The sequence below is a fragment of the Telmatherina bonti genome, assembly GCF_933228915.1.
Source record: "Telmatherina bonti genome assembly, chromosome: 16".
Taxonomy (NCBI): Eukaryota; Metazoa; Chordata; class Actinopteri; order Atheriniformes; family Telmatherinidae; genus Telmatherina; species Telmatherina bonti.
Genome location: NC_136614.1, coordinates 3,341,016 through 3,356,993, shown reverse-complemented (window position 1 = coordinate 3,356,993; position 15,978 = coordinate 3,341,016). Strand labels below are relative to the sequence as shown.

Below are 15,978 nucleotides of genomic sequence, written 5' to 3'. Positions count from 1 at the left end.
ACCACTGCATCAGAACCCGTCACCACTGGATCAGTACCCGTCACCACTGGATCAGGACCCTTTATGACTGGATCAGGACGTGTCACCACTGGATCAGGACCCTTTATGACTGGATCAGGACGTGTCACCACTGGATCAGGACCCTTTATGACTGGATCAGGACGTGTCACCACTGGATCAGGACCGGTCCCAACTGGATAAGGACCATCACCACTGGATCAGGATGCGTCACTACTGGATCTGGACCCGTCACCATAGGATCAGGACCCGTCGCCACTGGATCAGGACCCGTCACCACTGGATCAAGACCCTTTATGACTGGATCAGGACCCATCACCACTGATTGGATCAGGACGCGACACCACTGGATCAGTACACGTCACCACTGGATCAGGAACCGTCATGACTGGATCAGGACGCGTCACTACTGGATCAGGACCCGTCACCCCTAGATCAGGACCCGTCACCATTGAATCAGGATGCGTCAGACCTGGATCAGGACCGTCGCTAATGGATCAGGACCCATCCCTACTGGCTCAGGACCCGACACCACTGGATCTGGACCCGTCACCACTAGATCAAGATGCGTTACTACTGGATCAGGATGCGTTACTACTGGATAACGACGCGTCACCACAGGATCAGGACCCCTCAGGACTGGATCAGGACCTGTCACCACAGGATCAGGACCTGTCACCACTGGATCTGGACCCCTCACCACTGGATCAGGACCCCTCACGACTGGATAAGGACCTGTCACCACTGGATCAGGACACCACTGGACTGGATCAGGACCCCTCACGACTGGATAAGGACCTGTCACCACTGGATCTGGACCCCCCACCACTGGATCAGGACCTGTCACCACTGGATCAGGACACGTCATGACTGGATCAGGACCCTTTATGACTGGATCAGGACCCGTCACCACTGGATCAGGACCCTTTATGCTGGAACAGGACGTGTCACCACTGGATCAGGACCTGTCACCACTGGATCAGGACCTGTCACCACTGGATCAGGACCCGTCATGACTGGATCAGTACACGTCACCACTGGATCAGGACCCTTTATGACTGGATCAGGACCCGTCACCACTGGATCAGGACCGGTCCCAACTGGATAAGGACCGTCACCACTGGATCAGGATGCGTCACTACTGGATCAGGACCCGTCACCATTGGATCAGGACCCGTCGCCACTGGATCAGGACCCGTCACTACTGGATCAGGACCCTTTATGACTGGATCAGGACCCGTCACCACTGACTGGATCAGGACCCGTCACCACTGGATCAGGACCCTTTATGACTGGATCAGGACCCGTCACCACTGGATCAGGACCCGTCACCACTGGATCAGGACCCTTTATGACTGGATCAGGACGTGTCACCACTGGATCAGGACCGGTCCCAACTGGATAAGGACCGTCACCACTGAATCAGGACACGTCACGACTGGATCAGGACGCGACACCACTGGATCAGGACCCGTCACCACTGGATCAGGACCCGTCACCACTGGATCAGGACCCGTCACCACTGGATCAGGACCCGTCACCACTGGATCAGGACACGTCACGACTGGATCAGGATGCGACACCACTGGATCAGGACCCCTCACCACTGGATCAGGACCCGTCACCACTGGATCAGGACCGGTCCCAACTGGATAAGGACCGTCACCACTGAATCAGGACACGTCACGACTGGATCAGGACGCGACACCACTGGATCAGGACCCGTCACCACTGGATCAGGACCCCTCACCACTGGATCAGGAACCGTCATGACTGGATCAGGACGCGTCACTACTGGATCAGGACCCCTCACCATTGAATCAGGATGCGTCAGAACTGGATCAGGACCGTCGCAAATGGATCAGGACCCAACCCTACTGGCTCAGGACCCGACACCACTGGATCAAGATGCGTTACTACTGGATCAGGATGCGTTACTACTGGATCAGGATGCGTTACTACTGGATAAGGACGTGTCACCACTGGATCAAGACCCGTCACCACTGGATCAGGACGTGACGCGTCACCACTGGATCAGGACTGGATCAGGTTCTGAACCATGACGTGGTTTTTACCGCAGCTGTCTGTTGCTGACTTGTCTTGCAAGAACGGATGATGATCTCACCTTCCTCAGAGATCTCCTTCCAAGGGTTGGGCGGATACATGAATGCAGCGTTTTGGATCTGGTCGTTGATGTCCTCGTCCTCGTTGAAGGGAAACGTCCCACTCAGGCTAACATAGACAATCACGCCCACAGACCACATGTCCAGAGACCGGTTGTAGCCTTTACTCCGCAGGACCTCGGGGGCCAGGTAGGCCGGCGTGCCAACCACGGAACGCCGAAATGACTTCTCCCCGATGATCCGAGCGAAGCCGAAGTCACACAGCTTCACCTGGAAATCAAGTTCTGTTAGAACCCAGACCTGGGATCAACGGAGCTTGGTCTGGTTCTAGATCTGGTCTTGGTCTTGGTTCTGACCTGAGGGAAAGGCTCGGCTGAGGCCAGCAGCACGTTCTCGGGCTTCAGGTCACAGTGGACGATGTTCTTGAAGTGAAGGTGTCTCAGAGCCACCAGGATCTAGGAGAGACCGGGTTTACATCACATGATCTGTTTCCTTCTCTATCTGCCTCCTCATTGGTTGGTTTGATTCCACGGTTTAACCCTCATCTGGTCTCCAGCTGAGCAGAAATCAAAAATGTATTTCTGCATATTGAATCCTGATTGGACGATGGCTCTGGTCTCTACTGACCTGCGTAACCAGGAACTTGGTGAGGCGTTCGGGGAGTCGGCTCTTCTCGCTGGATAAAATCATCTCCAGCATGTCTCCGTGGAGCTTCTCCATTACCACGAACACCTGCTCAGGGGTCTCGAACATGCAATCCAGGTTCACGATTCCCGGGTGGTGGAGGTTCTGTGGGACAGAGGAGGAAGAGGAGGGTCAGATTATCTTCCCTTCATCGGGTCTTCAGCAGGTGAGGACATACCTGGAGGATGGCCACCTCATTCCTCAGCTGGCTCTCCTGCTTGGTGGGAAACCTCATCTTATCGATGATTTTAATGGCGACGTCGTGGCCGCTTTTCCTGTGTTTCCCTGCCGAGAAGAGCAAGATGGAGTTATGTATCTGACACTCGGCAGAGGATCGAACAGATTAGCATGTTAACGTGGAAATGGCAGAAAGGTCTTGCCTCCATAGACGATCCCAAACTGTCCGGACCCGAGGACGTCGTCAGCGAAGATCTGGTACACGGAACTGATGTCCTGCAGAAAAAAAGCAGAATGTTCCAAATCAATAAATTTCAATTAAAGTAAAAACAAAGAATTACAATTAATAATTCAATATTAAAACTACAATTAATAAAAATGAAAAGTTAAAGCTAAAATTATGTCAAACAAAAGAAAATAATCAAATTAAAATTACAAAGAATTAAAATGAATAAAATGTTTAAAAAGAAAAAAAAAAAAGAAAAAAAAGGATGAAACTGGAAGTTGCATTGAGTTAAAAAGAGGAAAATATTGTTTTTCTGAAACATGGAGAATGAAAACCTGACCAGTAATTATTCCGATTAAAAGTATCACGATTGGGCTGGAAACTCAATCAGGAACAGATTTCTAAACCAGTCTGTGGAACTGGATCTTTCCTCCTTCAGATCATCCTGTATAAACAGCAAGAAAACCGTCTGATCCAGTTGGTTTCCTGATGGTCTCCGTTTGTTTTATCGTCTCCATGGTTCAGACAAAAACAGTTTTATTCTCAAGTTGAGGAATCAGATTCAGTCAATAGAAACTCAGTAGAACTCACCACGTTTTTTTCTATCTGAGAGTTGTACACGGATATGCTGATGGAGGCATCCTCTGAGGAGACAGGTGGACGTTCGTGTAAATGTTCAGGTAGACGTCCGGGTAGACATCCAGGTAAATGTACAGGTAGACGTAAAGGGTAAATGTACAGGTAGGCGTCCAGGTAGATGTCCAGGTAAATGTACAGGTAGACGTCCAGGTAAAAGTACAGGTAAATGTACAGGTAGACGTACATTTACCTGTAGATGTCCAGGTAAATGTAAAGGTAGACGTCCAGGTAAATATACAGGTAGACGTCCACGTAAATGTACAGGTAGACGTACAGCTAAATGTACAGGTAGACGTACAGGTAAATGTACAGGTAGACGTCCAGGTAAATGTACAGGTAGACGTATAGGTAGACGTCCAGATAAATGTACAGGTAGACGTACAGGTAAATGTACAGGTAGACGTCCAGGTAGACGTACAGTTAAATCTATAGATAGATGTACAGGTAAATGTACAGGTAGAAGTCCAGGTAAATGTACAGGTAGACGTCCAGGTAAATGTCCAGGTAGACGTACAGGTAAATGTACAGGTAGACGTATAGGTAGACGTCCAGGTAAATGTACAGGTAGACGTCCAGGTAGACGTACAGTTAAATCTATAGATAGATGTACAGGTAAATGTACAGGTAGAAGTCCAGGTAAATGTACAGGTAGACGTCCAGGTAAATGTCCAGGTAGACGTACAGGTAAATGTACAGGTAAATGTACAGGTAGACGTATAGGTAGACGTCCAGATAAATGTACAGGTAGACGTCCAGGGAGACGTCCAGGTAAATGTACAGGTAGACGTACAGGTAGACGTACAGGTAAATGTACAGGTAAATGTACAGGTAGACGTATAGGTAGACGTGCAGGTAAATGTACAGGTAGACGTCCAGGTAAATGTACAGGTAGACGTATAGGTAAATGTACAGGTAGACGTCCAGGTAGACGTACAGTTAAATCTATAGATAGATGTACAGGTAAATGTACAGGTAGAAGTCCAGGTAAATGTACAGGTAGACGTTTAGGTAAATGTCCAGGTAGACGTACAGGTAGATGTCCAGGTAAATGTACAGGTAGACGTACAGGTAAATGTACTGGTAGACGTACATTTACCTGTAGATGTCCAGGTAAATGTACAGGTAGACGTCCAGGTAGACGTACAGGTAGACGTCCACGTAAATGTAGAGGTAGACGTATAGCTAAATGTACAGGTAAATGTACAGGTAGACGTTTAGGTAAATGTCCAGGTAGACGTACAGGTAGACGTACAGGTAGACGTACAGGTAGACGTAAAGGTAAATGTACAGGTAGACGTAAAGGTAGACGTCCAGGTAAATGTACAGTTAGACGTACGGGTAAATGTACAGGTAGACGTACAGGTAAATGTACAGGTAGACGTCCAGGTAAATGTACAGGTAGACGTCCAGGTAAATGTACAGGTAGACGTCAAGGTAAATGTACAGGTAGACGTACAGGTAGATGTCCAGGTAAATGTAAAGGTAGATGTACAGGTAAATGTACAGGTAGATGTATAGGTAGACGTCCAGATAAATGTACAGGTAGACGTACAGGTAAATGTACAGGTAGACGTCCAGGTAGACGTACAGTTAAATCTATAGATAGATGTACAGCTAAATGTACAGGTAGAAGTCCAGGTAAATGTACAGGTAGACATCCAGGTAAATGTCCAGGTAGACGTACAGGTAAATGTACAGGTAGATGTATAGGTAGACGTCCAGATAAACGTACAGGTAGACGTCCAGGGAGACGTCCAGGTAAATGTACAGGTAGACGTACAGGTAGACGTACAGGTAAATGTACAGGTAAATGTACAGGTAGACGTATAGGTAGACGTGCAGGTAAATGTACAGGTAGACGTCCAGGTAAATGTACAGGTAGACGTAAAGGTAAATGTCCAGGTAAATGTACAGGTAAATGTACAGGTAGACGTCCAGGTAAATGTACAGGTAGACGTATAGGTAAATGTACAGGTAGACGTCCAGGTAGACGTACAGTTAAATCTATAGATAGATGTACAGGTAAATGTACAGGTAGAAGTCCAGGTAAATGTACAGGTAGACGTTTAGATAAATGTCCAGGTAGACGTACAGGTAGATGTCCAGGTAAATGTACAGGTAGACGTACAGGTAAATGTACTGGTAGACGTACATTTACCTGTAGATGTCCAGGTAAATGTACAGGTAGACGTCCAGGTAGACGTACAGGTAGACGTCCACGTAAATGTACAGGTAGACGTATAGCTAAATGTACAGGTAGACGTACAGGTAGACGTCCAGGTAAATGTAATGGTAGACGTACAGGTAAATGTACAGGTAGACGTACAGGTAGACGTAAAGGTAAATGTACAGGTAGACGTAAAGGTAGACGTCCAGGTAAATGTACAGTTAGACGTACGGGTAAATGTACAGGTAGACATACAGGTAAATGTACAGGTAGACGTACAGGTAAATGTACAGGTAGACGTCCAGGTAAATGTACAGGTAGACGTCCAGGTAAATGTACAGGTAGACGTCCAGGTAAATGTACAGGTAGACGTACAGGTAAATGTACAGGTAGACGTACAGGTAAATGTACAGGTAGACGTAAAGGTAAATGTACAGATAGACGTACAGGTAGATGTCCAGGTAAATGTACAGGTAGACGTACAGGTAAATGTACAGGTAGACGTACAGGTAAATGTACAGGTAGACGTCCAGGTAAATGTACAGGTAGACGTAAAGGTAAATGTACAGGTAGACGTAAAGGTAAATGTACAGGTAGACGTACAGGTAGATGTCCAGGTAAATGTACAGGTAGACGTACAGGTAAATGTACTGGTAGACGTACATTTACCTGTAGATGTCCAGGTAAATGTACAGGTAGACGTCCAGGTAGACGTACAGGTAGACGTCCACGTAAATGTACAGGTAGACGTATAGCTAAATGTACAGGTAAATGTACAGGTAGACGTCCAGGTAGACGTATAGGTAGATGTACAGGTAAATGTACAGGTAGACGTACAGGGAGACGTCCAGGTAAATGTAAAGGTAGACGTACAGGTAAATGTACAGGTAGACGTACAGGTAGACGTAAAGGTAAATGTACAGCTAGACGTAAAGGTAGACGTCCAGGTAAATGTACAGTTAGACGTACGGGTAAATGTACAGGTAGACATACAGGTAAATGTACAGGTAGACGTACAGGTAAATGTACAGGTAGACGTCCAGGTAAATGTACAGGTAGACGTCCAGGTAAATGTACAGGTAGACGTACAGGTAAATGTACAGGTAGACGTAAAGGTAAATGTACAGATAGACGTAAAGGTAGACGTCAAGGTAAATGTACAGGTAGACGTACAGGTAGATGTCCAGGTAAATGTAAAGGTAGATGTACAGGTAAATGTACAGGTAGATGTAAAGGTAAATCTATAGGTAGATGTGCAGGTAAATGTACAGGTAGACGTCCAGGTAAATGTACAGGTAGAGTTACAGTTAAATCTATAGGCAGATGTACAGGTAAATGTACAGGCAGAAGTCCAGGTAAATGTACAGGTAGACGTCCAGGTAAATGTACAGGTAGACGTCCAGGTAAATGTACAGATAGACGTACAGGTAGACGTCCAGATAAATGTACAGGGAGACATACAGGTGAACATAAAGGTAAATGTACTGGTAGACGTACATTTACCTGTAGATGTCCAGGTAAATGTACAGGTAGACGTCCAGGTAGACGTACAGGTAAATGTACAGGTAGACGTCCAGGTAAATGTACAGGTAAATGTACAGGTAGACGTCCAGGTAGACGTATAGGTAGATGTACAGGTAAATGTACAGGTAGACGTACAGGGAGACGTCCAGGTAAATGTAAAGGTAGACGTCCAGGTAAATGTACAGGACTACGTCCAGGTAGACGTCCAGATAAATGTACAGGTAGACGTACAGGTAGACGTCCAGATAAATGTACAGGTAACTGTACTGGTAGACGTCCAGGTAGACGAACAGGTAAATGTACAGGTAGACGTACATTTACCTGTAGATGTCCAGGTAAATGTACAGGTAGACGTCTAGGTAAATATACAGGTAGACGTCCACGTAAATGTACAGGTAGACGTACAGCTAAATGTACAGGTAAATGTACTGGTAGACGTCCAGGTAGACGAACAGGTAAATGTAAAGGTAGACGTACATTTACCTGTAGATGTCCAGGTAAATGTAAAGGTAGACGTCCAGGTAAATATACAGGTAGACGTCCATGTAAATGTACAGGTAGACGTATAGCTAAATGTACAGGTAAATGTGTAGGTAGACGTACAGGTAGACGTCCAGGTAAATGTAATGGTAGACGTACAGGTAGATGTACAGGTAGACGTACAGGTAAATGTACAGGTAGACGTAAAGGTAAATGTACAGGTAGACGTAAAGGTAGACGTCCAGGTAAATGTACAGTTAGACGTACGGGTAAATGTACAGGTAGACGTACAGGTAAATGTACAGGTAGACGTCCAGATAAATGTACAGGTAGACGTACGGGTAAATGTACAGGTAGACGTCCAGATAAATGTACAGGTAGACGTACGGGTAAATGTACAGGTAGACGTACAGGTAAATGTACAGGTAGACGTCCAGGTAAATGTACAGGTAGACGTACAGGTAAATGTACAGGTAGACGTAAAGGTAAATGTACAGATAGACGTAAAGGTAGACGTCAAGGTAAATGTAAAGGTAGATGTACAGGTAAATGTACAGGTAGATGTATAGGTAGACGTCCAGATAAATGTACAGGTAGACGTACAGGTAAATGTACAGGTAGACGTCCAGGTAGACGTACAGTTAAATCTATAGATAGATGTACAGGTAAATGTACAGGTAGAAGTCCAGGTAAATGTACAGGTAGACGTCCAGGTAAATGTCCAGGTAGACATACAGGTAAATGTACAGGTAAATGTACAGGTAGACGTATAGGTAGACGTCCAGATAAATGTACAGGTAGACGTCCAGGGAGACGTCCAGGTAAATGTACAGGTAGACGTACAGGTAGACGTACAGGTAAATGTACAGGTAAATGTACAGGTAGACGTATAGGTAGACGTGCAGGTAAATGTACAGGTAGACGTCCAGGTAAATGTACAGGTAGACGTCAAGGTAAATGTCCAGGTAAATGTACAGGTAAATGTACAGGTAGACGTCCAGGTAAATGTACAGGTAGACGTATAGGTAAATGTACAGGTAGACGTCCAGGTAGACGTACAGTTAAATCTATAGATAGATGTACAGGTAAATGTACAGGTAGAAGTCAAGGTAAATGTACAGGTAGACGTTTAGGTAAATGTCCAGGTAGACGTACAGGTAGATGTCCAGGTAAATGTACAGGTAGACGTACAGGTAAATGTACTGGTAGACGTACATTTACCTGTAGATGTCCAGGTAAATGTACAGGTAGACGTCCAGGTAGACGTAGAGGTAGACGTCCACGTAAATGTACAGGTAGACGTATAGCTAAATGTACAGGTAAATGTACAGGTAGACGTACAGGTAGACGTCCAGGTAGACGTCCAGGTAAATGTAATGGTAGACGTACAGGTAAATGTACAGGTAGACGTACAGGTAGACGTAAAGGTAAATGTACAGGTAGACGTAAAGGTAGACGTCCAGGTAAATGTACAGTTAGACGTACGGGTAAATGTACAGGTAGACATACAGGTAAATGTACAGGTAGACGTACAGGTAAATGTACAGGTAGACGTCCAGGTAAATGTACAGGTAGACGTAAAGGGTAAATGTACAGGTAGACGTACAGGTAAATGTACAGGTAGACGTAAAGGTAAATGTACAGGTAGACGTAAAGGTAGACGTCAAGGTAAATGTACAGGTAGACGTCCAGGTAAATGTCCAGGTAGACGTACAGGTAGATGTCCAGGTAAATGTACAGGTAGACGTCCAGGTAGACGTCCAGATAAATGTACAGGTAGACGTACAGGTAGACGTCCAGATAAATGTACAGGGAGACATACAGGTAGACGTACAGGTAAATGTACAGGTAGACGTCCAGGGAGACGTCCAGGTCAATGTACATGTAGACGTCCAGGTAAATGTACAGGTAGACATACAGGTAAATGTACAGCTAGACGTACAGGTAGATGTCCAGGTAAATATACAGGTAGATGTACAGGTAAATGTACAGGTAGACGTCCAGGTAAATGTACAGGTAGACGTAAAGGTAGACGTACAGGTAAATGTAAAGGTAGATGTACAGGTAAATGTACAGGTAGATGTAAAGGTAAATCTATAGGTAGATGTGCCGGTAAATGTACAGGTAGACGTCCAGGTAAATGTACAGGTAGAGTTACAGTTAAATCTATAGGCAGATGTACAGGTAAATGTACAGGCAGAAGTCCAGATAAATGTACAGGCAGAAGTCCAGGTAAATGTACAGGTAGACGTCCAGGTAAATGTACAGGTAGACGTCCAGGTAAATGTAGAGGTAGACGTCCAGGTAGACGTCCAGATAAATGTACAGGGAGACATACAGGTAAATGTACTGGTAGACGTACATTTACCTGTAGATGTCCAGGTAAATGTACAGGTAGACGTACAGGTAAATGTACAGGTAGACGTCCAGGTAAATGTACAGGTAAATGTACAGGTAGACGTCCAGGTAGATGTATAGGTAGATGTACAGGTAAATGTACAGGTAGACGTACAGGGAGACGTCCAGGTAAATGTACAGGTAGACGTCCAGGTAAATGTAGAGGTAGACGTCCAGGTAGACGTCCAGATAAATGTACAGGGAGACATACAGGTAAATGTACTGGTAGACGTACATTTACCTGTAGATGTCCAGGTAAATGTACAGGTAGACGTCCAGGTAGACGTACAGGTAAATGTACAGGTAGACGTCCAGGTAAATGTACAGGTAAATGTACAGGTAGACGTCCAGGTAGATGTATAGGTAGATGTACAGGTAAATGTACAGGTAGACGTACAGGGAGACGTCCAGGTAAATGTAAAGGTAGACGTCCAGGTAAATGTACAGGACTACGTCCAGGTAGACGTCCAGATAAATGTACAGGTAGACGTACAGGTAGACGTCCAGATAAATGTACAGGTAAATGTACTGGTAGACGTCCAGGTAGACGAACAGGTAAATGTACAGGTAGACGTACATTTACCTGTAGATGTCCAGGTAAATGTACAGGTAGATGTCTAGGTAAAGATACAGGTAGACGTCCACGTAAATGTACAGGTAGACGTACAGGGAAATGTACAGGTAAATGTACAGGTAGACGTACAGGTAGATGTACAGGAAGACGTAAAGGTAAACGTCCAGGTAAATGTACAGGTAGACGTAAAGGTAAATGTACAGGTAGACGTAAAGGTAGACGTCCAGGTAAATGTACAGGTAGACGTAAAGGGTAAATGTACAGGTAGACGTAAAGGTAAATGTACAGGTAGACATAAAGGTAGACGTCCAGGTAAATGTACAGGTAGACATCCAGATAAATGTACAGGTAGACGTACGGGGAAATGTACAGGTAGACGTACAGGTAAATGTACAGGTAGACGTACAGGCAAATGTAAAGGTAGACGTACAGGTAAATGTACAGTTTGACGTAAAGGTAAATGTACAGGTAGACGTACAGGTAGACGTACAGGTAAATGTACAGGTAGACGTACAGGTAAATGTACAGGTAGACGTCCAGGTAAATGTACAGGTAAATGTACAGGTAGACGTAAAGGTAAATGTACAGGTAGACGTAAAGGTAGACGTCCAGGTAAATGTACAGGTAGACGTACAGGTAGACGTACAGGTAAATGTACAGGTAGACGTCCAGGTAAATGTACAGGTAGACATATAGGTAGACGTCCAGGTAAATGTACAGTTAGACGTCCAGGGACACGTCCAGGTAAATGTACAAGTAGACGTCCAGGTAAATGTACAGGTAGACATACAGGTAAATGTACAGCTAGACGTACAGGTAGATGTCCAGGTAAATGTCCAGGTAGATGTACAGGTAAATGTACAGGTAGACGTACAGTTAAATCTATAGGCAGATGTACAGGTAAATGTACAGGTAGAAGTCCAGGTAAATGTACAGGTAGACGTCCAGGTAAATGTCCAGGTAGACATACAGGTCAATGTACAGGTAGACTTAAACGTAAATCTATAGGTAGATGTAATGGTAAATGTACAGGTAGAAGTCCAGGTAAATGTACATGTAGACGTCCAGGTAAATGTCAAGGTAGACGTACAGGTAGATGTCCAGGTAAAGGTCCCGGTAGACGTCCAGGTAAATGTACAGGCAGACGTACAGGTAGACGTCCAGATAAATGTACAGGGAGACATACAGGTAGACGTACAGGTAAATGTACTGATAGACGTCCAGGTAGACAAACAGGTAAATGTACAGGTAGACGTACATTTACCTGTAGATGTCCAGGTAAATGTACAGGTAGACGTCCAGGTAAATGTACAGGTAGACGTCCAGGTAGACGTCCGGGTAGACGTCCAGGTAAATGTACAGGTAGACGTCCAGGTAGTCGTACAGGTAGACGTCCACGTAAATGTACAGGTAGACGTATAGCTAAATGTACAGGTAAATGTACAGGTAGACGTACAGGTAGACGTCCAGGTAAATGTAATGGTAGACGTACAGGTAAATGTACAGGTAGACGTAAAGGTAAATGTACAGGTAGACGTAAAGGTAGACGTCCAGGTAAATGTACAGTTAGACGTACGGGTAAATGTACAGGTAGACGTACAGGTAAATGTACAGGTAGACGTCCAGGTAAATGTACAGGTAGATGTCCAGGTAAATGTACAGGTAGACGTACAGGTAAATGTACAGGTAGACGTAAAGGTAAATGTACAGGTAGACGTAAAGGTAGACGTCAAGGTAAATGTACAGGTAGACGTCCAGGTAAATGTACAGGTAGACGTAAAGGTAGACGTACAGGTAAATGTACAGGTAGACGTCCAGGTAAATGTACAGGTAGACGTATAGGTAGACGTCCAGGTAAATGTACAGGTAGACGTCCAGGGAGACGTCCAGGTCAATGTACATGTAGACGTCCAGGTAAATGTACAGGTAGACATACAGGTAAATGTACAGCTAGACGTACAGGTAGGTGTCCAGGTAAATATACAGGTAGATGTACAGGTAAATGTACAGGTAGACGTAAAGGTAAATCTATAGGTAGATGTACAGGTAAATGTACAGGTAGACGTCCAGGTAAATGTACAGGTAGACGTACAGTTAAATCTATAGGGAGATGTACAGGTAAATGTACAGGTAGAAGTCCAGGTAAATGTACAGGTAGACGTCCAGGTAAATGTCCACGTAGACGTACAGGTAGATGTCCAGGTAAATGTACAGGTAGACGTCCAGGTAAATGTACAGGTAGACGTCTAGGTAGACGTCCAGATAAATGTACAGGTATACGTACAGGTAGACGTCCAGATAAATGTACAGGGAGACATACAGGTAAACATACAGGTAAATGTACTGGTAGACGTACATTTACCTGTAGATGTCCAGGTAAATGTACAGGTAGACGTCCAGGTAGACGTACAGGTAAATGTACAGGTAGACGTACATTTACCTTTAGATGTCCAGGTAAATGTCCACGTAGACGTACAGGTAGATGTCCAGGTAAATGTACAGGTAGACGTCCAGGTAAATGTACAGGTAGACGTCCAGGTAAATGTACAGGTAGACATATAGGTAGACGTCCAGGTAAATGTACAGGTAGACGTCCAGGGAGACGTCCAGGTAAATGTACAGGTAGACGTCCAGGTAAATGTACAGGTAGACATACAGGTAAATGTACAGCTAGACGTACAGGTAGATGTCCAGGTAAATGTACAGGTAGACGTCCAGGTAAATGTACAGGTAGACGTACAGTTAAATCTATAGGCAGATGTACAGGTAAATGTACAGTTAGACGTACGGGTAAATGTACAGGTAGACGTACAGGTAAATGTACAGGTAGACGTCCAGGTAAATGTACAGGTAGACGTCCAGGTAAATGTACAGGTAGACGTACAGGTAAATGTACAGGTAGACGTAAAGGTAAATGTACAGGTAGACGTAAAGGTAGACGTCAAGGTAAATGTACAGGTAGACGTCCAGGTAAATGTACAGGTAGACGTAAAGGTAGACGTACAGGTAAATGTACAGGTAGACGTCCAGGTAAATGTACAGGTAGACGTATAGGTAGACGTCCAGGTAAATGTACAGGTAGACGTCCAGGGAGACGTCCAGGTCAATGTACATGTAGACGTCCAGGTAAATGTACAGGTAGACGTATAGCTAAATGTACAGGTAGACGTACAGGTAGACGTCCAGGTAAATGTAATGGTAGACGTACAGGTAAATGTACAGGTAGACGTACAGGTAGACGTAAAGGTAAATGTACAGGTAGACGTAAAGGTAGACGTCCAGGTAAATGTACAGTTAGACGTACGGGTAAATGTACAGGTAGACATACAGGTAAATGTACAGGTAGACGTACAGGTAAATGTACAGTCAGACGTCCAGGTAAATGTACAGGTAGACGTCCAGGTAAATGTACAGGTAGACGTACAGGTAAATGTACAGGTAGACGTACAGGTAAATGTACAGGTAGACGTAAAGGTAAATGTACAGATAGACGTACAGGTAGATGTCCAGGTAAATGTACAGGTAGACGTACAGGTAAATGTACAGGTAGACGTACAGGTAAATGTACAGGTAGACGTCCAGGTAAATGTACAGGTAGACGTACAGGTAAATGTACAGGTAGACGTAAAGGTAAATGTACAGGTAGACGTACAGGTAGATGTCCAGGTAAATGTACAGGTAGACGTACAGGTAAATGTACTGGTAGACGTACATTTACCTGTAGATGTCCAGGTAAATGTACAGGTAGACGTCCAGGTAGACGTACAGGTAGACGTCCACGTAAATGTACAGGTAGACGTATAGCTAAATGTACAGGTAAATGTACAGGTAGACGTACAGGTAGACGTCCAGGTAAATGTAATGGTAGACGTACAGGTAAATGTACAGGTAGACGTACAGGTAGACGTAAAGGTAAATGTACAGGTAGACGTAAAGGTAGACGTCCAGGTAAATGTACAGTTAGACGTACGGGTAAATGTACAGGTAGACATACAGGTAAATGTACAGGTAGACGTACAGGTAAATGTACAGGTAGACGTACAGGTAAATGTACAGGTAGACGTCCAGGTAAATGTACAGGTAGACGTACAGGTAAATGTACAGGTAGACGTAAAGGTAAATGTACAGATAGACGTAAAGGTAGACGTCAAGGTAAATGTACAGGTAGACGTACAGGTAGATGTCCAGGTAAATGTAAAGGTAGATGTACAGGTAAATCTATAGGTAGATGTGCAGGTAAATGTACAGGTAGACGTCCAGGTAAATGTACAGGTAGAGTTACAGTTAAATCTATAGGCAGATGTACAGGTAAATGTACAGGCAGAAGTCCAGGTAAATGTACAGGTAGACGTCCAGGTAAATGTACAGGTAGACGTCCAGGTAAATGTACAGATAGACGTACAGGTAGACGTCCAGATAAATGTACAGGGAGACATACAGGTGAACATAAAGGTAAATGTACTGGTAGACGTACATTTACCTGTAGATGTCCAGGTAAATGTACAGGTAGACGTCCAGGTAGACGTACAGGTAAATGTACAGGTAGACGTCCAGGTAAATGTACAGGTAAATGTACAGGTAGACGTCCAGGTAGACGTATAGGTAGATGTACAGGTAAATGTACAGGTAGACGTACAGGGAGACGTCCAGGTAAATGTAAAGGTAGACGTCCAGGTAAATGTACAGGACTACGTCCAGGTAGACGTCCAGATAAATGTACAGGTAGACGTACAGGTAGACGTCCAGATAAATGTACAGGTAAATGTACTGGTAGACGTCCAGGTAGACGAACAGGTAAATGTACAGGTAGACGTACATTTACCTGTAGATGTCCAGGTAAATGTACAGGTAGACGTCTAGGTAAATATACAGGTAGACGTCCACGTAAATGTACAGGTAGACGTACAGCTAAATGTACAGGTAAATGTACTGGTAGACGTCCAGGTAGACGAACAGGTAAATGTACAGG

General features: G+C 44.7%; 1 protein-coding gene across 1 annotated transcript in view; it reads right to left on the bottom strand.

Moving 5' to 3' along the window:
• The window catches only part of LOC306767843 (serine/threonine-protein kinase D3-like), a gene marked incomplete at its 3' end in the record, with an annotated part of 422,350 nt that overhangs the window by 38,291 nt on the left and 368,081 nt on the right, over positions 1–15,978 (bottom strand). The window contains exons 11-16 of the mRNA XM_079255977.1: positions 3,820–3,872; positions 3,206–3,278; positions 3,004–3,110; positions 2,769–2,930; positions 2,498–2,596; positions 2,144–2,411 (exon numbers count right to left, since the gene is read on the bottom strand). Of these exons, the coding sequence (XP_079112103.1) occupies positions 2,144–2,411; positions 2,498–2,596; positions 2,769–2,930; positions 3,004–3,110; positions 3,206–3,278; positions 3,820–3,872 (762 nt within the window). The remainder of the gene's footprint in view (positions 1–2,143; positions 2,412–2,497; positions 2,597–2,768; positions 2,931–3,003; positions 3,111–3,205; positions 3,279–3,819; positions 3,873–15,978) is intronic.